Source organism: Idiotropiscis lumnitzeri, chromosome 12 (assembly GCF_059441095.1).
Source record: "Idiotropiscis lumnitzeri isolate Australia: NSW breed Sydney's pygmy pipehorse chromosome 12, RoL_Ilum_1.0, whole genome shotgun sequence".
Classification (NCBI taxonomy): domain Eukaryota; kingdom Metazoa; phylum Chordata; class Actinopteri; order Syngnathiformes; family Syngnathidae; genus Idiotropiscis; species Idiotropiscis lumnitzeri.
Genome location: NC_142402.1, coordinates 18716448 through 18740780, shown reverse-complemented (window position 1 = coordinate 18740780; position 24333 = coordinate 18716448). Strand labels below are relative to the sequence as shown.

Genomic DNA, 24333 nt, shown 5'->3' with positions numbered 1-24333 from the left:
CTTCTGAAAGTGTGCTAGCTTAATGCTAACGCATAATGGCAAACGCGAGACACGAGCTAGCTTAGTGAACTTTTAACATCCGAAACTTATTCCGACAACATATGCTAATAATTAAAGGCATATATTATTCAAGCACTGCAAAAAAATATATTTGAGAAAAAACTATTTCAAATATCTCAGCATTAGCTAAAGTCCAAAATTATGTTTGTGGATCTAAATCCACCCCAGATTTAATCTTAAACGATTATTTTTTTCTTCTCCTGCTTATCTCTTGTCCTTCTTGGTGGGGATGACAAAATATACAGGTGCCGCAATTCTAGGAAACGGTGGCGCTTGCGTGTTGAAATGCATAGCAGTGGGCCGGCAGTCTCTCTTGACATTTAGTTGGCGTGCAGCGGGCCCTGCTCCCGCCGTTTGGCCTTCCTATTTTAGCCGTGCTGTTGTGGCACATTCCACAGGAGGAGATAACAGCGCGGCCGGGGGGCTCGCTCTGCTCAGCTTGCTGGCAGGCGGCGGCGGCGGCGGCGGAGCACCACCCAGGACACAGGAAGCGTGCGCCTCGTCGTCAACCGAAGACGTGAAGTGTCGGAAGTCAGACTTAGCGACATGAAAAGCGGCAAAATGTCAACCAAAATGTAACCTTTTCTCTTGACGATTTTTTTTTTTTAGCGCATAATTTCGCCCATATTTCTAGGACACCTGCTTCCAATCGGGGATTCTGTAGTTAGTGTTCCAATAAAATATGAGCCACGAAATGGCACATCCAGGGCATAAATGTAAAACAGTCAAATGAAAACGAAGAAGGACTGTGGTGCATCTGAATCCGGAAGACGGCTGACCTCAAATTGTGTCCTCGTCGATGTCACTAGTACGGCAAAGACACATTCTTCACATCACATGACTGACACTTTAAGCCGAGCTGTCAGCACGTCACACCGGACAAACCAACAGAGCCACATATGGCTGCCTTTCGACGGGGCAGCGATCTGCTCCTCGGCGCGCTAAATCGTGGGCGCTCCATGGAAGTTCTTCTCTAAAAAACGACGACAGGGAGCTTTTGCGTTGTGCCTGCAGCTGGAGTCCACCATTTACGCGCATTTCGTAGTCTTTAATGAAGCTCATGTGCATGTTTTTGGCAGGTGGGGAAGGAGGGCTGAACATAGAAGATTAATTTTACTATACTTTGAGCAAAGAGGAAATGACATCAAACCATCCTTGCACCCTTTTATCATGGGGGTCATTGAGGTCAAATTTAAAAACCCAATAACAATAATTTTAGAAATGCATGAAAATTGCAATTAAAAATATACATCTAATAGCAAAAAATATTCAAATCGAACCAAGAACCCCGAATATATATATATATTTTTTTATATATTTTTTTATTGATTTTGCATTTTGCATTTTTCAAGTTGAATTTTGTTGTGTAACAAGTATTTAGAAGGTTGGGAACCAAGTCGGGGAAGGGGCGGGAAGGGTGTAATTAGGGTGTAAATCGTTCCAACATAAAAAATCTAAAATGAAAAATGTAAAAATAACAATGATGATAAAAAGTCGTAGTTTTTTTTACTTTTTGAGGTGGTGTTCCGGTCCCAATTAACCGCAGAAAGCGAGGGATTACTGTATATATCATCGAGATAGGTTTAGTGCTTAAGAAATGCAGTCCCGAAATAAAAGTACGGATTTGTTTGTTGCCCACAAAATGGGCGTCGGGGCACACCCGGGACTGGTCGCCACTGATAGACAATCATTCACACTCGCTTCTACGGACAATTTGGAATCTTCATTGAGCCAAACATGTCTTTGGAATCAGATTCCGACCACTGCTTCACTCACACCAGATGAAAAGTGGATGCCAAACACCTTCGCCCCGAGGCCGACACCACATGACCTGCATATGGAAAAAAAAACACCCAAAAAAAAAATCCACGCAACAGCGCGCGTTACCCGACAAGCAGGACGCTTCGGACTGCTGCCTCCCTCCGAGCCCATCTTGCTCCTTGCGTTTCTTGCTCCTCCTCAGGCTGCCAAACCTCTTCATGGAGCGCAGCGGCGGGTCGCGGGCTCGACGCTGAACTTGGCCGTGACCATCCGCATTACGACAGAGCGACACAACAAACGGGCTCACTCGGTTTCCCTTCGTCGCAAGCGGTTAGACCTTCAGATGGAGCACTTTTCCTTTAAATGAGATGCGGTGATTCGACAGGGCTGCCAATCTTAAGGCAAAAGCCGCAAGGTCCTCGTAAAGATTCATCTTGCAAATCCATCCATATCGAAGCCACGATCCATGGAGTTGAGCTGTAATTTTTGCAGTCAGAACTTGTCCTCCCCAGTGATGTCTACGCCTCCCGCGGGGACCCTCCCACCTATGAGCCGCATCGGAGTCGTAAATTGTCAGGTGCAGCTGTGGGTGGCGTCTCTTTTAATATAGCACTTGTGGAAAGAAAAAAAAAAAAAAAGCCCAGTCTGCCAGGGCAAACGGCAGGAATTGGTCTGCGTCCGTGCCGCCTCCTCCCACTGCACCTCCCACCTCTTGGAAAGGAAACTCAGCCAAACTGCTTCTCAAAAAGCTCCTTCTGCACTGGCGACGAAGAACAATCAAGCGCGTGGCTGTGAGCTGCTGCTGCTGCTGCTGCCGCCGACATTTGTGCTGTCAGCTGTCGCTAACTTTTTCTTTTTTTGGGGTGGAGACCTTTAAGAGCCCCCCCGTCAGGTGACAACAAGGGGGCGGGTGGGGTCGGGTGGGGGTGGGGGTTGAGGGTGTCCAGCTGGTCCATTGAGTGCAAATGACTGCTGATGTTAGCTATGACTTGACTTCAATAAATGTTACATAAGGCTCTCAGCAACTATTCTTCCATTTTCCTCATTAGTGTCGCGGGTGAACTGAATTTTTTTCTTTTTTTTTTTTTTGCCTTAAGTATCAGTGGCTAGTATCGGCATCCTCCACAAGTACCCAGTACCTCAAAATACGTTATAAATTCCATGTAATTCACCATTTCCTACATTTCTATCTCACCCCAGACTCAACTGAGAATACCAAAATGCATTTTTGATAAATCCTCAAAATGCACAGTTCTTTTATTTCCTGGCAACAAGCGGCACACGATAGCAACAAAGAGTGAGACGGAGAAGGGAAGGGAAGGGGAGGGAAGGAGAGAGCAGGAGCTGCTGGGAGAGCCTGGTCACTTCCAGATAAGGCCATGCGCACAAAGACCAACAGTTGGCTTCAGCGGCAAGCCCGAGCCTTAAAAAGGCCAATTTGGAAAAGATGCTGAATCTACTATCATCGTAGAAGATCAGATATGTGGTAATACCAGATGAAACTGAGTAAGGGCACGGCAACGCAAGGTGATGAAACAAATTAAGCTCACAGCGCACCCTGGTGGCCAATGTGGGAAATCTACAAGCACGTCCCATCATTAGGGTGAAGGGTACCGGCTGTGTTCATCTACCCAAGTTTTTTTTTTTTTTTGGGGGGGTGCCTAAGCAAAATTTCCATCCATCCATCACAAAAATTATGTGAGCCACTTCTCCCCACGAGCGTCGCGGGCGTGCTAAAACCTATCCCAGCAATCTTTGGGCTTTTGGCGGGGTACACCCTGAACTGGTTGCCAGCCAATCGCAGGGCACACATAGACGAACAACCACTCGTACTCACAATCGCACCTCGGGACAATTTAGAGCGTCCAATCAACCTACCATGCATGTTTTTGGAATGCGGGAGGAAACCGGAACACCCGGAGAAAACCCAGAACCTCCAAACTGTGAAGCAGACATACTGACCACCACAATAAGTTTCCGAGAAGGATTTCTGGCTATTATTCTTGCATTCTCATTTTCTGTAGGTGTAATTTTGAGCCATCCCAATACTTTTGACCATTTCACAAGGCGAGAACATTTCGAGGCTTGGTCACCTTTGTGATTCCAGTCAGCCACTCAGACGAAACAGTGAAAAGAATGGAGGCTTGTATGAGTCAAAAAACACATGAGTCATCTTTGCGTAGTTTGACGCTTGATGTTTCCAGCAGGACTGTCTCCATGCAGTTATGTAACTGTTGAGCAAACCAATACTCGGAGACGTCTTCCAGTCGCCATGAGTTTACGAATATGTTTAAATAGCGCCATTGACCACATATTTTGGTGCCGTGCCAACCAGTAGCATGCCAAACCCGCAGCGCAATCCCAGAATTTTAGCCTTGCTATGAAGGCTGACATAAAAACAATTGACTCAAAACACCACCAAAGCAAATGTTTCTCTTTCCTCGTTGAGAGAGGAAGCATTTCTCACCGCACAAGCAATCACTTGCCTGGCACGCCTCAAGACTGCGCTCACAAAAAAAAAGCGGTGGACGGTTCATTGCGAGGGAACCGTGCCTTTCTCTTGCTCGTATTCATTTTGTTGGTAGTAAAAAAAAATGCAGCATGTCGAGATGATGAGAGGAGAGATGAATACGCACAGAGGAATTCGCTACCAACATTAGCTGCTAGCTAGCCGGCTATATACATTGCTACTTCTCATTGTTTTTCTTGGCTATGTCGTCTTTGGATCTTTATGTATGTACATGCTGGAAAGGTTTTGTTGTGAAATAGATTTTGACAGGCATATTGTGACGGATGTGAGTCAGCAAACCACCAGGGGGCGACATAATTAAGCTACCGAAATAAGAAGTTAGCACACCTGATGGACTGATGAGAGCAAGTCAATCACAAAAGAAGAAAGTACGGCAAAAATTGGAGATGAGGAGCATCATGGTGAGAAGCTCCAAAGGAATATTTATGCGTTGTCCGCATTTCGTGTTTGCGCATTGCCTTAGCATATTTAATTAGTTAGCCCTATGTAAAGTTGAAGTTCTAGGGTCAATTAAAATTTTTTTTTTATTAGACTGGTCAACAGCAAATTTTAAATCAGAGATAGCTTTATGTGTCCCGAAGCATATTTTTGATGATTTTGTCTTGACTTTTTTTCTGGCACATCAGCCGTTTAAGATACTTGACCTTTAAAGGATTGCGCAATACAAATTTTACCATTTGTTGGACATTATAGCTATGACATTTCAGGAAAAAAAAAATCAATTGTTGCTGAATCCAACTGTGAATTCATTAACATTACAACTTATATTACATTAATTAGTATTCATATGTATTATTAAAAAAATGTTCTAGAGAAAAAAAAGATTCAAAATGAGGGCACTCTCGAAAAGTATAATTGCAACTATTATTAAAAAAATGTAGTTAAGATTTAAATTATATTAAATTTAATTTAAGTTAATAAAATAAAATAAAATTAAATAAAATTAAATAGAATTAAAAATATTTGTGATTCTAATTTCGGCTATAATCGATCGTTAAATTCATTTTACAGTATAAAGTGAGAAAGTCTTCTGAGTTTGCAAAATCGAGTGTAAAATTTTGTGTCGTTTAAGTTATTATTTGGTCAGACCCAAAGGGGCATGTGTGGAGTTCTTAAAACCGATTTGTGGATCGAGTGTATTTGTTTAGGACAATTAAACCCGTAATTTTGAAACTTGGAATACTTTGTAGTTTCTGGTGCTTTTTACAAATGTTAGGTACTTGTGTAATAGAGGATTTATGATATCATTTTTAAAATTGAAATGATCGATTCATAACAATCTAATCACAATGAATGCTCGCTTATGATATGTCGCAATACTTGCATTTTTGAGCTTACCTCTGCGGGATCTGGAGAATATCTTGATGCTTGCAGGGTTGGTGCCGGATGAGGAGCGGAAGATGCCACTGAAGCTGAGGCGGCGGGGGGATTTGACCGGGGAGGTCTGATAACAGGAAGAGAGGAAGATGTTCTTTGGGGAACCCGAGCTGGACTTGGACTCCAGCGTGGCCGACTGCGGAGACGACGGCGGCGGCGGCGGCTTGGTGGCGGGCTCGCCTTTGGCGGGGCTGGCAGAACGGATGCAGCGCTCCCCCTGCAACACCATCAGGATGCACTTTTACCATGCTGCACTCGTGCACGTGGAAGGATGGGGAATAGCAAGCGCAGTGTTGGGGACGTACGCAAATACAGAAAAGACGTATTGTGAAACGCCCAAAGCTGTCCGCGCTTTCTAAATGCAATCTGGCACTTCTGCTTTTCACAGATAAGCAACACGGAATGATCACTTTTCACAACTGCACACGGATGTGAACGGTCATGTTATCTCACACGACTGCCAGTTTGATTTGATTTGTTTGTTCGCAAGGTCAACAAGGTGGAGGTTATTCAACTAAGAGCTAAGATGGAAGTTTTTAGGAGTTAAAGCCATCCCCAGTAAAAGTCGTTGCGGTAAACTACCTCTAGGCGGCAGCAGTGAGAAAGAATTGACAAGGTTTATAATTCTAGAAGTATGTGATGCTTTTTCAAGATAACTGTGGCAACAATGATCAGGATTTTTTTTTCCGTCTGAGCTCTAAATTCCAGTTGAGTGAATCTGTGTTCCCTTTAAAGATGTTAGTATTGAACCAACCGGGATAATGAATATCATTCTTCAAATATGTCATGCTAGGCTACAAACAACAGATCATCTTCGCCCTCACCAGCTCCATCGTCCTCACAAGCCGAGACTCATCACACAACATCGTCGAGAAGTGTTTTGGACGCCTGCGAAGGTGTTCACAAATGCTGATTCATTTGTTGTGCTCGGAGCAAAGCAAAAAAAAGCAAAACGGCAGCTGATCAAGCCACAGACACAGAGAAACTCCTTCCTGGACCGCTTGTGCCAACAGCTAATCTTTTAACCATTTGTTTACCGGCCAAGACCTGCCATGATGCTGGTCGACCTTCGATGTGGTCCAACTAAAATCCCCAAGTGGGATCAAAAATTATTATCATTATTATTATTTTTGGAGGGTAACAACTCCAATATGAATGCAATGGCCCAAAAAAGTACCTCTCATGCTTACATTCAAAATTTGCAATTTAAAACACACACTTTTTGTGTCACTTGTTAAAACAATGAAACCGTCACGCCTGAGGAAAAACAACCAATTAGAGACAGAAGACGTGATTTAAACGGTGTCAATCATTTGCAGCACAGTCAAGGGCACACACACACAAACCGATAAGATTTCTCTCTCTGACAGTTGGGGCTCAACCAATATGGATTTTTGTTTTAGTCCAGGGGTCATCAATCCTGTTCCTCGAGGGCGTGTGTCCTGTTTTCCGTCGCTCCCTGCAGCAACACACCTGATTCAAATGATAAGGTAAACGGTAAAGTCCGCAGAAGATTTGAATCAGGTGTGTCGCTGCAGAGAGCGAATGGAAAACAGGCAGGGCACCCGCCCTCGAGGAACAGGATTGAAGGCTTGTGATAGACGGATTATCGGGGCTGATATTTGGCATTTTGCCAATAATCGTCATCTGCCTTTTCAATAACGTTCAAGGCTGATAAATTAAAAGCTGGTTTATTTTGGCTCTTCTCTCTTTGCTGTGCTGGTGACCCTGTCTGCAGAAGCAGGTTGGCCCACCCACAGCACCATTTGATTGGTTCCTTGTACAGAGGGTAGCAGCCAATCAGCAGTAAGCTGCCTGTTTGCCTTTTCACCTCGAGTCACACGCACCAAAACAGACTTTGCCCAAATTTTCATAAATGTCAGTCTACTATAACTCACAACTAATAGAAAACTATTTTCCGTAATAAACTTGAAAGAGATGTTTGTTTTCATTGAACTAAAAAACATGCAGCTGAGCCGGGGAGCTCCGAGCACTTTTTGTTCCTTTTAAAATTAAGTATTCTATTTTCTAAGATCTCAAAAAGGTTTAACATGTTGTAAATTGCTAAAGTTGTTTAATAAACATGTGATTAAAGTGATTTAAATTAAGTCGTAAATATCGGTTATGGGCCTCCTAATAATCAGTGTCGTAACTATTTTTTGGGGGGTCCTGTAACACTTACAATAATAAAGATATGGATTAGAAGCAGAACATTTGACTATTTTACAAGTCAATGGAAATACAAGAGCAGACACTTTGTACGCACGTGGCGACAAATTAGATGCAATCTGGAAATCTTCTGCTGCCCTGGAAATAATTACGTGCAAACAGCAGAAGTACTCATTTGATCCCAAGTGAGACAACGTTGTTTTGTCTGGTTGTCCCAACAAGGCCTTTACAGGACGACGATTGCTCAAGGCGGTCCGCACTCGTACGTTCATTTCCTCTTTTTTAAAGCAATCCTGTGACAAATCAGAGCGAGCGAGAGCTCTTGTTCGCAGGCAACTCTCATTCGCTGCTGTTATGCAAGAAGAAATGCAGAACTTGTGAAAAGCGGGCGGGACGAGGCGTGGCGCGCGTGAACTGATCAAGTAGCTCAGCGATAAAGCCGCTCGATTGTTGCTTCAGACTAATCGTAATCGGGGCAGACGGGAAGGAGAGGCTGCTTTTGTTTACGCAAATCAATATCTGTAGTAGATGCGGTCTATATATGCACATGACGTTATGTTACGTTGTGCCCCAAAGGGTTGCAAGAAAATAAATAAATAAAAATAGCGTGAGACGGATAATAAATGAGTTTTTAATTTAAATGAGTTGGATCATTTTTAAGATGTCATTCAAAATCTTTTTAGAGATTATGGTGCTCTTAAAACATTAGGATACCATTTAAAAAAAAAATAAATATTTTTGTCGCTCATTACAAGTGCTGAATATGCGACATTTGGTGGCAAGATTTATTGAGCTATTTGAGCCCTGCTAGGAAAACTGTAATAAATAAAAAATAAAATAAAATAAATAAAATTAAAAAAATTGCTTATGGCTTATTCTTTTTATTACTGGTTTGTTTTATCGTTTTGTGGAACCCGTTAATTTTTTTTTCTTGAGGTACACCGTCGAAATGTGCTCTATAAATAAAACCGTTTTGCCCTGCCTTTGAGTAGTTCATCTTGCCGATTCCTGATCGAAATAAGAACGCCACATTTGTCTTTTTTTTTTTTTTAGGATTTATGTCTGCCACCACAGATGGGTGCCAATGATGACAGAGTGGGAAAAAATGTGACTCACAGCACACACACACACACACACACACAAGTCACTGTCCTGGCTGTTCAGTCCAATACGGCATAGGCCAATCATCAACCATTAAATAAAAATGGAAGTGTGACATGTTCACGTGATGATATAAAATAATTTGATTATATTGGAAAGCCCAAAAAAATGACTTATTTTATACACATCAAAATGTAGCAGTGCTGGAAATTCTTTACCGTGTTCGGGCTTTTAGCAGAGCATCTCGTTTCCACCTGAGGAGAAGCAAAAGGCGAGAAGTCCTGCATGAAAGCAAGGAGACAAAAAGTGCATGAGGAGAGGTATTGGAAGGCCAGGTGCTTCAGTTTTGACTAAAAGAGGAGCAGACAATAAAACAATATTGTATTTCGGCGTAAACATGACAGCATTTGACCGTGACTCGGGCAAATAGTTTTCCTCATACCAAAGATTTAACTTGACATTCCACACTGACTGACACGCAGTAATAACAGGAGAGCAGAAGAGAAAACATGATAACACGATTAGGGGACCGGCTCAACTCCTCGTCTTTAGGTTATTGCTTGTTTGTCTTGTTTCGTTTAGATATGACTGCAGCGTTTGATACAGTAGGCGACAGAATTCTGTTGGTTTGTTTGCTCCGAGTCCCACTCCGCCCTCACTGTCGTGCGGCGTTCCACAGGGTTCAACCTTGGGGGCCCTTCTGTTCTCATCGTATTTGTTGGGCCTGGGTTCCATGTTAAGAAAGGATGCTATTTCCTTTCACTACTTTGCAGATGGTGGTCAGACCTATAGCCCGGTAATAAAAAAAATAAATAAATAAATAAAAACGGACAATTTCTGCTTCAGGCCACTTCTGTCCTGTCTGGAGGAAATCAAAGTCGGAATGTTACTAAAACTTTTTGAACTTTAACAAAAATAATACAGAAGTTATGTTGTTGGGTCTCTCTTGTCCATCCCACTTTGTTGGTTTGGGTCCCCTGGCGTCTTGCCTAAAGCCGACAGTCTTGAATTTGGACAATAAAAACTGGACAGTGATTTTTAATTTGGACCGGCAAATTGGTGCTGTTGTAAAATTCATCTTTTTTTTAATTTTTATTTGATTTTAGGCAGCTGGCTAACCTAGAACCTCTCCTTTCACAACACCACTTTGAAACAGTAATCCCTGCCTTTGTTACATCTCTGTCATGCACTTTATTTCAGCGTTAGACATTCCTGCCTCAAGCATCTACAGTTGGTCCAAAATGCTGTTGATCGTCTCCCATGTGGAACTCATGTCAAAGAGCACAAAACTGCCTTCGGTGTCGCCCCGTACGTTTTAAGATGCTTTTATTCGTCTTTATATCTTTAACTGGTCTTGCCCAACGTTACCGCTCTGAGCTAGTCCACCTCTACGTACAAACCCGGTGCCTCATTCCTATTTCCTTCTCGTAATCCCTTTTGTATGTAGTTGTTTTGTGCTCCAATAATACAAATAAGAGCTGCGGCTGTAAAAAATAAAGTTGAGTTGAGTCATTCCCATCAGAAAAGTAGATCTTCAAGTTGTTGCAATTAAGCTGAAGTGTGGCGGCATTAGCCAATAATATGGCTTTCTGCCATCAGGAGCACGTTTAAAGTCCATTCTACAGTGATACAGATGGAGTTCAAAAGTCTCCCGGGGGGGGTCAGAGGAGGGGAGCACAACAAAAGCCCAAACACTCTTACTGCCGATTACTGGCAAACCATTAAGTTCAGTAAACAACTCATCAAACACAACAATAGGTGAAGGAGTACGGTAATATGTTTTTGGTTTTAGTATTACATTACATTTCTCTTTATTGAAAAGTTAAACAAATGCTGTGAGACAAAGTATTCTAAAAGGCCAAAATTTTCTGCTTATAATTCACATCCTTAAAGGACCAAAAACAATATATTTTATTTATTACATGTATGTTTTAATTAATGGAACAATAAATCTGTCATCAGAATTTTGTGCTGCCAAATATCGTAATCTGCATCCATATCAGTTGGGAACTGCGTTGCACATATATTAGCATGTTTTATGCGGGCTGGCTTGTCTCATGAAAATGACCAATTTAGTGCCGATTACAGTTTTTGTTACCATGTCAACCAGGTGAGGAGGTCAGAGGTCAAAAGAGGTAAAGGGCTTCTTCAACACTGATAGTGCCTTTCAAAATTATCTTTATGACTGTAAGGTTGTATTTTATTTTTAATACAACTTCCTTGTTTGATTTATTCAAATCAAGGCAAATCAAATCAGGTGTACCTAATAAAGCGGCCAGTGTGTGTGTACGCGTTCGCGTGTGCGCGTGCGCGTGTGCGTGTAAATAAACAGCAACCTAGCGGATAAACTTCGCTAGCTGCTTTTGAGTGTAGCGGAATGGCAATGATGTAGAAAAGGCGTTTCCTTTTGGCATCAATCAAATGTAAGCGTCGCGTGCACTCCCGCTGGCCATTAATTAGCCGATGCCCTATTTTACAGCAGCCAAAGCACACTTGAGCGACTTACGGGCATGTTAATGCGCAGACTTCTCCTCCTCTTGGGCAGCTTCTTGGAGCCTTCCTTGTTGTCGGGCTCCATCAACGTGCTCCCCATCTCTCAAGCAAAAGTGTGCCGCCGAGTAAAGGGCTGAATCACCACTGCGGAACATCAACAAACCTCCTCGGAGAGGAGGACAGTGGAGAGGACACCAAAGTGACTGGACGGCTACTGCTGCTCCTCCAGGAAGTAGGCTGAGCCCGTCGGCAGAGGCAGGGCACGCGTCGACGAATGGCTTTCGATGGCTGCTCGTTTACAGGCGTTACGGTAAATACGCTCGGGTGAAATGTCAAAACATGGTAGGCAAGTCAATAAGTCAAAATAAAAAATACTCAAGACAGACAATGTTGAGAGTTTTCATTTACCCACAAGAACCCAGACCTATTCATCGTCACACGTTGATGTGGATGAAAACATCAATTCTAGCCTTTAAAAACACAATACATTTTGGAATCTAATTTTTAATAAGGAAAAATCTATAAAATTTTACTTTATAAAAACATAACTGAATGTAAATGTGTAATTGATTTAGCAACCAGTGGGAACATATTACTAAACTGTTGGACCACATGAGCAAATATTTCGTTTTCCTCATACTTTGGCAAAGCTCACCAAAACAACTGAAGACATAATTAGCCAATTCGAGGTGTAAACTGCTTTCACGTGATGCATGCAGACGTTTCACCACCAGATGTCACTAAAAACACCCCACGAACAATGTCTAACTCAAAAAGCATGAAATTAAAAATAATTAAGTCCTCCTGTAAACAACTCCTCTTTGTACCGTCAACGTTCAACCCAAAGGACAGCAATACAATTTAATTCAAAATAAAAATAAAAAATAACTACTTGTCTTCAATTAGAAGCTTAGGAGGTCAACTTCTGACCTTGTGTTGTCGTCCACAAGAACGTTTTTCTTCCTTTTCAGATTATGAGGCGCCAGTGAGGCAGTATCAATAAGGATATATTTTTTGCAAAGCGTTCAAGGACAGATTATCAACACTCTCCGGCCTCAACATACTCCTGTACCGTACTATATTATAAAGAACACTGTGTTGATTTGCAGTGCCACAGCACCTAAATTACAAACAACAATTTGGCATGTTAAATTATTTCAAAATATTTTTTTTTGCCACAAAAGTTATAAAAAAAAAAAATGGAAATACAAACATTGAACTCAGTAAGCATCCTGAGGTTTAACGTGTTTTGTATTTTTGGGGCGGGAACAACAAACTGAATAACATAATGCAACCTATTGTCATGTGTAAATAAATGATTAGCTGAACCACAAACATCAAAACTCAGTCTGGTTTTTCCCATCCAACATCGCAACATGGAGCACATTTGCAGTTCACCATTTGGAAATTCACATACTTGTATTTATTTATTTTTATCTTGCCAACAATTGTTCATTGAAAAACTCACCCAGTCGCTGTTCCCACCCTAAATGTACTACTAAGGAACTATGTTAGCTGTGAGTTGAGAAGCATGTTTATGACAAAAGCAGTGCAGTTGCCAACATCTCGTAACATTGAATCGAAGTGAGTTGAAAAGCTATAAGTAGGCAAAAGTGGTGCTTTGTCACCATCTTGTGGCATCGTTAGGCAATTACAAATTGATTTCAAAATGTCACCGAAAACATTACCAGCGCAGTATGCACACGCACACAATATGCTAACATGTAAAATAGTTTATTTTTGTAAATGTTTCTAAATTCAATTCCACAAACTCCATACTCTGTACACTCCAAAAGGCATTTTCAAAAACAAAAACAAAAATGTGGGTTGTTGGGGTGGCGGGGAGGATCAAAAGAAACAAAAATGGGACTACTTTACTTGACCAAGAAAATGTAGCACAAAACACACTGGCAGGATGATGTCGTATCATACAAGAGAAGGAAAAAAAATATTCAAGAAACAATTTTGTTACAACCATTCATTGAGAAAATATATACAATTGAGTCTTCGGAAAGTTAAAAAAATACATGCCATATACATTACAAGTTCTAAGACTGTCTCCAAAATTTTACTTGAAATTGTGCACGCAAAAAAACGTTTCCATTTTCTACGCATGTGACATGTGAATGTGTGTCAGTATAAGAAATAGTTCTGATCAAAGACAATGCCATTTTTTTTTATCCAAAAGAGAGAAACGACGGCGGCAAAAAAGTTCCCCGGCAATTCTTTCGGTCACAAACATACACACACACGCGCGCACGCAGTCACACTCGGGTTTGTCGAAATCGTCGTCAGACACTTGCACCTTGTTTTAAAAGCAACATAAAAACAACAAATACGTGTTCCTATTTGTGTTAAAAAGTTAAAAAGTTGTCCTTTTGGGATTTCAAAACCTAATTCACAGTTCATTTAAAATCAAACCTGATTAACGGCGGAACAGACGCAGACAATCTGTGGCCATTTGGAGAGTTGATAGTTTCATTCTGCGACTGATCATTTAGCAACAAAAATAGCATTTTTATTTTGTTTTGTTTTGAGTGGTTAAAGTGTGTTTAAGTCACAAAACACTACAGCTACAATACCTTACTTTTACAACAAAAATACTTTGTGAATTATTGTGGTTATATTACAAATTCTGTACAGAATAATCATAATATATACTCTCAAACAGAAAAAACGTTCCATCTTAAATAAATTTCATTGACAAACAGAACAGGAAGGAGAGGAAAAGAAGAAAACAAATTTCAAAACACCTAACATCGAGAAGGTTAAGGTAGTATTTGGTCGGTTATTCCTATACTTTTTCTTTATGTACATTTTTACAAAAAAAAAAAAAAAAAGTAACAGCATGTCTTCTTCAAACTTCACAAACATATCTGGCCTTCTTCAACTCATCATCACGTAGAGAATCAAATTCATTCACTCGGTAATAAATACAAAATTCCACACAAATCACATGACGGAGACCTATGATAAAACTGACTCATGGAATCAAGTATTTTTAAAGTTGTGTGTGTGTGTGTTCATTTTTTTTTTCATTTTTTTGTTTTTTTAGTGCAAGTTAATATTCCCTTCGCAGTATTCATTGCTGTACATTCCTCATTCAGTGATGTCTACATTTAGTCATACACGGAGTACGACGCACACACGCACACACACACAAAAAAAGGGCCTGCCCTTAATAAGCGATAAGGCCGCACCCTGCACAGTGCTTTCTCATTCGTTGGTGAATTTCACACCCCACGTAAGCCGCACACACGTTTACACACACACACACACACACACACACACAGTCAGAGGCGTCGCGATGCAACGGCCTCGCACGTATGGCACACGTCGCATCCTGCTACTTGTGTTCCATTCACCTCCATCCAACTCGGATGCCTTCTGCCCCTTCACAAAACGACTTCAGTGTGAAACCGAGCCTTCTCGGCATCCTCAAGCGAGAAGCAGGGAATGTTTTTTTTTTTTTTTCCTTTCAATTTATTTTTTTTTTTTTAAAGGTTTGTCATCATCGCTCAGTAGATCCACTTCCTGCATTCCGGAGCGCCACAGTGGCACGCCACCTTGCGCTGACTGGCGACGGGGTCGAACTGGTGGTCGAAACACAGCTGGGGAAATGAGAAATCGGAAGGAAACGTGAGCGACAGCAGCTCAGTTTTCACTTAGCTCTGATATGATAAAAAAAAGAAAAAAAAAAGACGGCTTTTATGTTGGTCAACTTATTTTTACACTTGTATGAAATTGCAATTTCCATTACAGGGGGTCCTCGATTTACGACAGAGTTCTGTTGATAAAAAAATGTAAGTCAAATTACGACTCAGTAGCTCGTCCCTAACCTACACGAATGCAGTAGTAAAGAGATGGAACACAATCAAAACAAAAACAAGAAATATGGCGGGAACTGAGAAAGCATTCGTATGCAACTCGCAAACAGATTGAATTGTCATATGTCGGTACCGCCATGAGCCGAGCATGCTGGATCAGGTCTTGTTGGACCTTGGACATTCCACTGTATAACAAAACGCAAGTCAACTCATTTAAAAAAAAAAAAAAAAAAAAAGACTGAAAAAGAATATCTACCTCCTCTCCCCTTTCAATCCGGCGGATGCAGCTGATGATGATTTTGTAACCCCTTTCAAACGTTACCACCTCGGCCACACAGTTTGGGGCACAAGAGTGGTTGATGTACCTGTCAAAGAAAGAAGAAAATCATTGACCGGTTCGCAATGTTACATTTCAAATGGCTTCAAACAGTCAACTGAAAACAAATTTCTCTGCCAAGCTTTATGGCTGTACAAGTAAAAATGTTGCGTTGAAAGTGAATCGTTTTAGAACGCAGCAGCCCGAGGCAGCCCGCCTACATGTATGCAAGGTCGGGGTCATGAGCGCATTGAGACGAAATAGAAAAGCCAAAGGCAGAGACGTCACACTCAGCGTTCTGCATAATAAATGCGAGCCGAGTGCTTAAAAGTAAGGCTTTCCGAATGAAAAGCCTAAAAGCAAACAAATTTCACGCACCTGGCGAGCCCTCCTGATCGAGTTGCATCGACAACATGCTCGCTGTCGACACGGAACATAAACGCAGCTCGATTCTGGAAAGGAGATGGGTAAAAATCGTTAGTAGTTTTTGAAACGATAGTTTAATCATTGTTAGTGACAGCTGATTGACAGTTAAAATTTGGCATTTACCTGAGATCTATAGACCCTGTTCTTCCTGATGGCGACCTCATTACGGAGGACGGTTCCATTATACTCGATCACCATTGTTTGCTTTTCCATGTCTCGAGCAGCAAACAGACCGAGACCCTGCCGACGCGCCAAAGTACATTCGACATCATGATACAAAAGTCATTCAATAAGTTAACGAGTTTTAAGTACTTCATTTAAATAAATACATCCTAGGATATAATATCATTATATACAGAGGGCGGCTTTGCTCACCCAAAAAAAAAAAAAAAAATCAACAGTCTAATGTTGGTTGGTTGTTGATTATGATAATAAGACAATAACAGAACTAAAAAAACACATTCATTTTATTGATCTCACGGTCGGTGACAAACACAACTCAGCAGGAATTCTGACTCCCGCAGATTGGTCGGTGCTGATGTGGTACACGGCTGTGCACATTCATCCAATTACCTCACTCCTAATCTCAACTAGTCATGTGTCTAAAGCAGAACGTTCCACAGTCAAGAATGACGTGTAAAACGTCACAAATCGGCAAAAGGCTCGGCGACATGTCAACTTTGGGTGCCATTACTTCTATTCGATTCGATTTGGGGTTCATTGGACAAACTTTTGATGATTCAACCAAAAAGGAATGGCAAATGCGCAAGACTAAAACCCCGTGGTTGTAGAACTCACTTGAATGCGGGAGCGGGCCAGGTAGACATTGGCTCTCCACTCGCTCTTCATCCAGCGGTACTGCGAAGATCTCGGGTGCACTACTGGCGGCTTGCTGTGGGAGGCGCCACCTTCTCCCTGGGCCACATTCTGGTTGGACCTGGCACTGCCGCCCGATACAACCTGCGCCTGCGGCCTTTATAGGAACAGATATTGATTCATAATTAATAATGTGACAAGATCAAATACAGAGGGATGTATCAAGTGTAGGAATAGGCTACCTGATGACAAGAGCGGTGCGAGGAGAGCCGGTTCTTGGCTGGGCCCTGGCGCTGCCAGCAGGATTGAAGACGAGAGGCAGCTCCATGAGAGGGTTGCGCCCGTAACGGAATGAGTATCTGTCACAAGCCTCCACTCCAGGGAGCTGAAGGAAAAAAGAAAACAGAATCATTGTTATAGTTTAAGCCTCAAACTCAAGGCCTGGGGGCCACATCTGTCCCACCACGTCATTTTCTGTGACCTCGTGAAAGCAAATCATGTGCCGCACCTTCCATGACTCTTGATAAAAATCTGAATATTTTTTTTTTTTAATTCTCAAAGTTGGTAACGTTACAATATTGCCAGCATTATGGAATATGATGAGGCAATGAAACATTGACAGGACATGATTTCACAGTCCAAACGGCTCTCGGAGGGAGAAACCATGCCTACAATGTGGGCCCCCAACTAAAAATGAGTTTATAGTTTCACAAATCGTGTCAGAGCTTCTACAAACCGATTCAGTGATCTTGGCAACAGCTGACGCCGTGAGCCCAAATAGGTCCTCCCCTTTCAGATAAACTGGGAACAGCTTCAGTGTGCTAGATTCATTTCTTTTTTCCGCAACAGGACCTAGAATCTTATCCCACACTCCTGATATGAGGGAGATCAGAACACAAAGTAGAAGGTTCAGCAAATAAGTGAAACACACTCACTGGCAGGCAATTTTGAGGGCAAACCTTTAGCAGAGGTGTCCGTCAGGACCACATCTTGGTAGCCCTGCTCAATGACTCTGATGGTAAACTCGGGTTGGCCATCTTTGTCCTCGACGGAACAGACGTAGCGGCAACGGCGGTTGCCGTGACGCATGCTCCAATATATGCGACAAGCCTCGTAGCCGACCGGAAAGATGGCCGTGGTGGAGTGGAAGGCCGCCATTTGCGTGGGCGTGAGTTGGCCGATGGCGTGTAGCACCAGGCTACCGATTCGGAAGGTGTAGCCCAACTCGGGTTGCTGCACAGCCGTGGCCATCTGGCGCACTTCGTCCCTTTGGACGTAAACGCGGCGAAAAACGGCGAAGCAGCGCAGCTCGTGCTCCAGAGCGTGTCCGGCCGTGCCGCGCGGTCTGTGGGCGTGGCACAGCATGGTCTTGTCCTTGAAGAAGGTGCAATGGGCTTGCAGGGCGCAGGTGAAATGGTAGACATTGGTACAACGCAAGCGGTGGCAGCCGCTGGTGGCGCCCGTCTGCTGGCAGTAGACGCAGCGCACCGTTTGGCCGCGACGCAGCGCGAGCTCCACGTTGATGAGGGCGCCCGCTTGCGTCTCGTACACCTCTGTGGACCACAGGGCGCAGTTGAGGTGCACCCACGAGTCCAGGTCTAGATTGAGCAAGCGAGCGGGACCGTCGGTGATTCCATCTCCAAACTGGTGGCAGAAACAGCAGCGCCTGTGGTCCCGTAGTGACACGGGAGGCCGCAAGGATGCGCCGAGTTTCTTCAGGAGGTCATCAATCTTATCTTCATCTGGGAGTTGAGAGTTTCCTCGAGGCACCACAACCTGGACGCTCCACTTCCTCCATCGAAGACCCTTTGGTCTCTTTACCTGATGCCAGGTCTCGTGGGACCTTGGGCGGGCCTTCAGCTTCACCGTCACTTTGATGGCGTCAGACCTGGCCGTCTCACCCGCCATGGGGAAGGGGATTGGAGGGGTCGAAGGGGGGGAGTGTTTTGGCTCGAGCTGCGCTAGGCAATGAACATCCATTGAAGACATGTTGTTGTTGTACTGGTGCTGCGCTTTAGATAAGATCTCCGTCTGATCCGAGGCGACGGTAAGGGTCAGTGATTCCTGAGGGTGGGGTGGAGAGGAAAAAAAAAAAAAAAAGAGAGATTGTGATACACAAGAAAGGGCGATGAATTACTGAATCTAATTCCCACTCACTATGGAGCGTTTTGACTATCGACACTAAGGAAGTTTTGTACTGGTTGCGCTGGAACGACTAACTTGTTTTCTTTGGTGCACCAGTACAAAAGTTAGGTGCACCCAAATTTTCAACTCCATCACATTCAACATTGGTTAGAATATTGGCTAGGACATTCACTGCACGTTCAAAAAGTTGTCTATCGTTCATATGTACTTTATATCATTCTTATTATTTTTTTTTTATTATTATGTTTTTATATATTTTATATTAGCACAGATATCCCCACTCTATATCTGACAAGTGCCTGACAACAACGGTGTATTCTCAAATTATTTATTTATTTTTAAGGTGTACCCAAATTGGCGTCTGCCTTGAGCGGCGTATTTAGTTCCAAACCTTTGAGTCTGTGGATGACCTGGACTGAATTGGTGAGGAGCAGTAGAGAAGGAAGCAGTTCTGACTGCAGAACACCAGCTCGTCTTTGAACCGACCGACAGATTCCTAATGAGAGAAATAGGTCCAAACATTGAGAATTTGAGGGGGGGGGGGTGAAATCAAAGCGTGAATTATTAAGATCAACTCATGTTAAAAGAGGAGGCTAAAAACAATACAACTCGCTGAGTTATCTATAAGACTGACATTTGGGTATTAAAATGCAAACAAGCAAGAAACATTTGAGTGTAGATTGACTATGTATTCATTTTCGAGCCTGTTATTGAAGGATTCTAACAAGGAGCAGATAACAGAAATGAACAGTACCTTTATGTGCGAGGGGAGATCTTTGATGGATTTCTGCACTCCATTTCCCAGGACCACCACTTTGCAGTTGCAGCACCACTGAGGTTTACATCCAGGGCTGCCGGGAACTCTCTGGTCAGGTCCTCGAGCGAGGGCCGAGCCTAAATCCCCAAAATAAATAAATAAATGGTTCACGGAACATTTGAGTTGTCAAATTAAAAGCAGCATTGAGGCTCTTAAGTGGGGTCCACATGCAATGATAGGCCCAATAATTGGGTGTTTCTAACTATCTGGTATCATGCGGTGTGACATCCTCCCCACACTAAACAGTCTTATCATGTGTGGTGATTCGTGTTTTTAAAAAAATAAAATAGAACACCACCAACAACAACAAAAAACGGTTAAGATGTTAGAAATCATGATGGATGTACCCCGCATTTGGGGGAAATCTGTTCTTCTGTCATTTCCTCACCTGGGCTGTTGGGATGGAAGCGGAAATGATGCGCCTGTTGTTGCATCATTCCAATCGGACCACCAGGCCTGATCATCTGTCCCGGCCGACCATGAAGGCCTCCATTGTCTCCCTGCCCATGGAAAAGCATAGGAGGGCGAAGGTCCCCACGAGGGTAAGTGAGCATCGATATGGCCCCCCGGTCCGGGGTGCTGCTGACCTCGTAGCTGCTGGGGATCTTCACGCAAAGCAGCTCTGAAATGGCTGCCACCACTCCAGTGATATTCTGAAATGGGGAAAAAAGAGCAGGATTTAAAAAGACTCATGGGTTGATGACCTGGGTGATCGACTTTGGAAATTGTGTGACATCATCATGGATGAATTCAACATAAGTTGGGGTATTTCTTCAACTTGATTATAATTCTTAGAGCAAGGCAAGCTTTTCCATTTTTTGTTGCAAAACAATGATTTCCTGTCGACCAATCAGTGGGCTGCAGTGAAATGGCTCCGCCTTTTGGGTACCAACCCTCTAGAGTTTTTAACACAATGGCAGTATTGAATTTGTTTTATTAGCCTACCTGAGTAAAAGACACGCATCGGGCGATTAAAATATATTTTGATAGAATTCGAGAACTCTTACCTCAGCTGCAGCTGGTCTCAACGTGATCGCTACAGAAACCAGCCCAGATTTGGAACTGTTAGACATGGGACCAAACGGGGGTCCGAAGAAGCCTCCTGAAGGCTCAGTCTTAATATCTTGCAATTTGACCTCAGATCCTAAAGAGGAGAATTGTAAAACTTTTATTTGTCACCAATTAAAAAAACAAAAAAGCGATGAGAATCGATATTCTCGTATGGATGTATTCACAGATGCATACCTTTCCCATCCGGCGCAGGAAGCATGGGGAGTACAGGGGAGACGCAGGGGGATGGTGGCTCTTGCTTCACCAATGACAGATCTGGATAACGACTGATTTCCATGCCAACCACGCTCTCAGGGGACGAGGATGGAACAAAACTGTCAGGTGTGTCTCTCTCCTTGCACAGCTCCTGTCCTTTGTTACTGTTACATTGCAGGGAAAAATACAGTCAAACCGATGCAGCCATGAATGCAAACAAAGTATTGCGGTGTCGCGTGTCGGACACCTCAGTTCCTCCTGGTTGTTGTGGGGAGGTGTCGGAAGGGATGCGGGAACATCCACCGTTTTGGGCCCCTGAGCAATGGCCCGAGCGAGGAGATCTTCTTCTGTCCTAAACGGTACATGCAGCGGCTTCGGAACAAGGCCTTTGGACACTGCACATAGAAGAGTAGAAGAGCATGCGGTCAAAATATGATCTTTGAATGATAAAAATATCCACCCACACATTCTCTTCTGCTTATGGAAACAAATCCAATTTACTGGCGGCAATTTAAACCAAACTCTGACACTGGTCGGACAAACCGAAGCGGTGTGCAGTAAACCTCAGCATTTTACCCATTGCTGCCGCTTTGCCGGCCAGCTCTTCTGTTGTCGCAAAGCCATTGATCATTTTCTGCCGATTGACAGGTGGGGGCGTGGGAGGGAGAGATGCCGGGGGTGTTGGTGGATTGCTCAGGTTACTTTGCTGTAGGAAACAGTCGCATCCTGGTCAGGTCATGAATCTAGAGGAACAGTTATAAGCGTGTCATAAATGTAAGCTGAGCTCACCTTGTAGGCCAGCTGGGAGTAATAGTCAGAGACGCCATCCAGTGAGGCACTGCCAAAGGTGCCTGAGAGAAGGTTCTCTCCATTGAGCTGACCGCTGCCATAAGGAGCAAAGTGGGCAAAGTTGACCCCGATCAGTGGCTCCATGAGGGGCAGCAGAGACAGCTGCTGTGGAAATAAAGAACAAGGGTAGTCCATTGAACCATTTGTGTAAAACAAAGTACATAAACAGAGTAATTATACATCTGATGTGACTTTTTCCTTATTATGTGGCTTCCTGACTTCTGTTTCAAAGCTTAAGTTCTTTTAAAATAAAAGAAGAAGCGGACTTAAAAACTCTGAAGAAGTTGGCTTAGTCACTGTTGTCCATTACATGGAAGACTAAGACTTGTATCAGTTGAAAATTCGCACCTGTTTTATTTGGGTCATGACTGTGTCAGGGCCGGAGTGCATGAGTTGCCTCTCATCGCCTTCCTTCTTCCTTTTCTTGTAGCGAGAGGGCGGTTTCTCCCCTCCTTTTGGGTTTCTTTTATTCCTTCCTTTCTTCTTCTCCTGTTCATTGAAGAGATGCCCTTGAAAGTCCAGCGTGCCATCAGAATACGCCTGCGGACGAAAGAGATGTTAATTTCAGACAAAATATTTGACTTCAAACGCATGAGCGAGTTTTTCAGAAAGTGATGTCTGAACAAAAAGACTGACCCCATTGCTGTCCACAGAGCTTTGCCTGAGAAGAGCTTTGCAGTCGGCAGGTTCCTCCTCCTCCGATTGCTGCTGGGAGAACTCGGGTGGAGTCGCGCTCTTGTTCTTCAGGAGGTGCTTCAGTAGCTCGTTGCCAGCTTCACCCTTGCTCGGACTCTGCCCGGCAGCGAAGGGAGACGCGCTCCCTTTGCTGCTGCCCTCCTCCTTCACGGAGCTCATCTCGGCGCCCATGGGCCCTTCTCTTGACCCGTGACATTCGCTGCTTTCAGTCTGCTCCAATTTTATGTTGCTGAGGATCCGGTCATGCTCCTGAGCCTGAGCCTGCACCCTCGCCGCGTCCAGCAAAAGTCCGGCTTGTCCTCCCGAAAGTTGCCTCTCAAGCTCCGAGTGACCCGGAGTAGAACATCCAAGCGGGGATCTCGACAGGTCATGTTCTCCAAAGAGATGAGGGTTCCCAGTTGGTGTCGAAGACGTGTCCGAGACGCACGGCGTGAGTGGGGCAGTGAGGTCCGAGTGTGGCGTTGAAGGCGTCTTGATCGAATCGGCGTCGTCGTCTTTTTTCTTTTTGCGGGTTCTTTTCTTCTTCCCTTTCTCATCTGGTATGATGTTAGAGTACAGCTGGATTAACGATTGACCTGAGCCGGGGAAGTTGGATGGAAGCGGTGTCGCCGAGTCACTCGCAAAAGGTGGACCATCGCCGCCGGGCATCGGAAGCATCATTCCCGGTCCGCTGAACTGACGAGGTCTGGGCTGACCCTGCGGAAAGTTGGACGCTGGCAGGCCGAGGTTATCGGGCCCCAAACCAGAGCTCATTTCTGGAGGTATCATCCCGTTTCCCATCATGGGCCTCCGTTCACCTTGCATAAAAGTGCCCGTTGACGAACACAGGCCTTGCTGCTGTGGGAACATCGGCGCGTGTTGTTGCTGCTGTTGTACAGGAAGCCTCTGAGGCTGCATGAACTCCTGCGGCAGCTCCGAGTTAAAAAACGGCATCTGAGCGAGCGGCGCCATGTTCCCATCCGGCCCCAGCATACTTTGCTGCTCCATTTCCATGCGGTGTTTTAAGGCTCTCTGCCGCTCAACTTCCTGCATAAGCTGCACCCGCTGTCTCTCCTGCTGTTCTCGGAGCCTCTCTCGCCTCTCCCGCTCCTGGAAGCCCTCACTGAACGGGTTGTTATCATCAAATTTCACACCGCCCGCCTGAATGGGTTTAACAGCCCCTGGAGGTGCTGCCGTCAATTGGGACTCCACTGGCATTTGCGAGTGTTGCAGCATGTTAGCCATCGGCATCTGATGGGGCTGCACTGGGTTTCCCGCATGTACCTGCGGGGGCATTATAGGTGGCATTCCGGGTCCTCCCATGGGACCTGGAGTGGCAGGGTGCCAGCCTGGTGGTGGGTTGGGCATTCGGGGAGGCGCGTTTGGCGGGCCGGGATGAATTGGCATTTGCATGACAGGATTCGCCTGAGGCTGGACGATTGGTGGCCCAGCGGGAACGAGACCAGCAGGACCCGGCACTGAATGCATCGCAGGCATTAGGGGCGTCAGGTTGTTTTGTTGCTGTTTCACTCGGTATTCTTCAATGAGTTCGGCATGCTCCTTTTGTTGCTTGCGGATCTAAAATACATAAAACATGTTAATGAAATGACTACGGGATAGGGTATGTTTATGCACATCTAAATTACCGTATTTTCCGGACTATCAGCCGCTACTTTTTTCCTAGATTTTTTAATCATGCGGCTAA

At 44.0% G+C, this 24333-nt stretch overlaps 2 protein-coding genes across 12 annotated transcripts in view; both read right to left on the bottom strand.

Moving 5' to 3' along the window:
• The window catches only part of LOC148326364 (5'-AMP-activated protein kinase subunit gamma-1-like), a 52615-nt gene extending 40893 nt beyond the window's left edge, over window positions 1-11722 (bottom strand). Inside the window, exons 1-3 of one of the 5 annotated variants that reach the window (XR_015846106.1) lie at window positions 11505-11722; window positions 9217-9279; window positions 5690-5945 (exon numbers count right to left, since the gene is read on the bottom strand). Coding sequence is in view for 4 of the 5 variants with exons in the window: in XM_088310623.1 (XP_088166749.1) it covers window positions 5690-5945; window positions 9217-9279; window positions 11505-11591 (406 nt within the window). In the remaining variant the exon portion in view is untranslated. Of the gene's footprint in view, window positions 1-1947; window positions 2123-5689; window positions 5946-9216; window positions 9280-11504 lie in introns of those variants that run through there. The other 4 variants (XM_088310623.1, XM_088310624.1, XM_088310625.1 and 1 more) reach the window with 4 other exon arrangements.
• A 1487-nt stretch (window positions 11723-13209) lies between these two features.
• kmt2cb (lysine (K)-specific methyltransferase 2Cb) overlaps window positions 13210-24333 on the bottom strand; it is a 48818-nt gene continuing 37694 nt past the window's right edge. For 6 of the 7 annotated variants that reach the window (XM_088310615.1, XM_088310618.1, XM_088310617.1 and 3 more), the window contains 18 exons: window positions 22590-24206; window positions 22302-22493; window positions 21894-22058; window positions 21681-21810; window positions 21352-21499; window positions 21084-21268; window positions 20846-20982; window positions 20227-20491; window positions 19776-19915; window positions 19413-19517; window positions 17836-18940; window positions 17613-17749; window positions 17119-17261; window positions 16859-17033; window positions 16184-16300; window positions 16013-16086; window positions 15575-15683; window positions 13210-15102 (listed from right to left, as the gene is read on the bottom strand). In XM_088310615.1, the coding sequence (XP_088166741.1) occupies window positions 15010-15102; window positions 15575-15683; window positions 16013-16086; window positions 16184-16300; window positions 16859-17033; window positions 17119-17261; window positions 17613-17749; window positions 17836-18940; window positions 19413-19517; window positions 19776-19915; window positions 20227-20491; window positions 20846-20982; window positions 21084-21268; window positions 21352-21499; window positions 21681-21810; window positions 21894-22058; window positions 22302-22493; window positions 22590-24206 (5037 nt within the window). In that variant the 3' untranslated portion in view covers window positions 13210-15009. The remainder of the gene's footprint in view (window positions 15103-15574; window positions 15684-16012; window positions 16087-16183; window positions 16301-16858; window positions 17034-17118; window positions 17262-17612; window positions 17750-17835; window positions 18941-19412; window positions 19518-19775; window positions 19916-20226; window positions 20492-20845; window positions 20983-21083; window positions 21269-21351; window positions 21500-21680; window positions 21811-21893; window positions 22059-22301; window positions 22494-22589; window positions 24207-24333) is intronic. The other variant, XM_088310616.1, reaches the window with a different exon arrangement.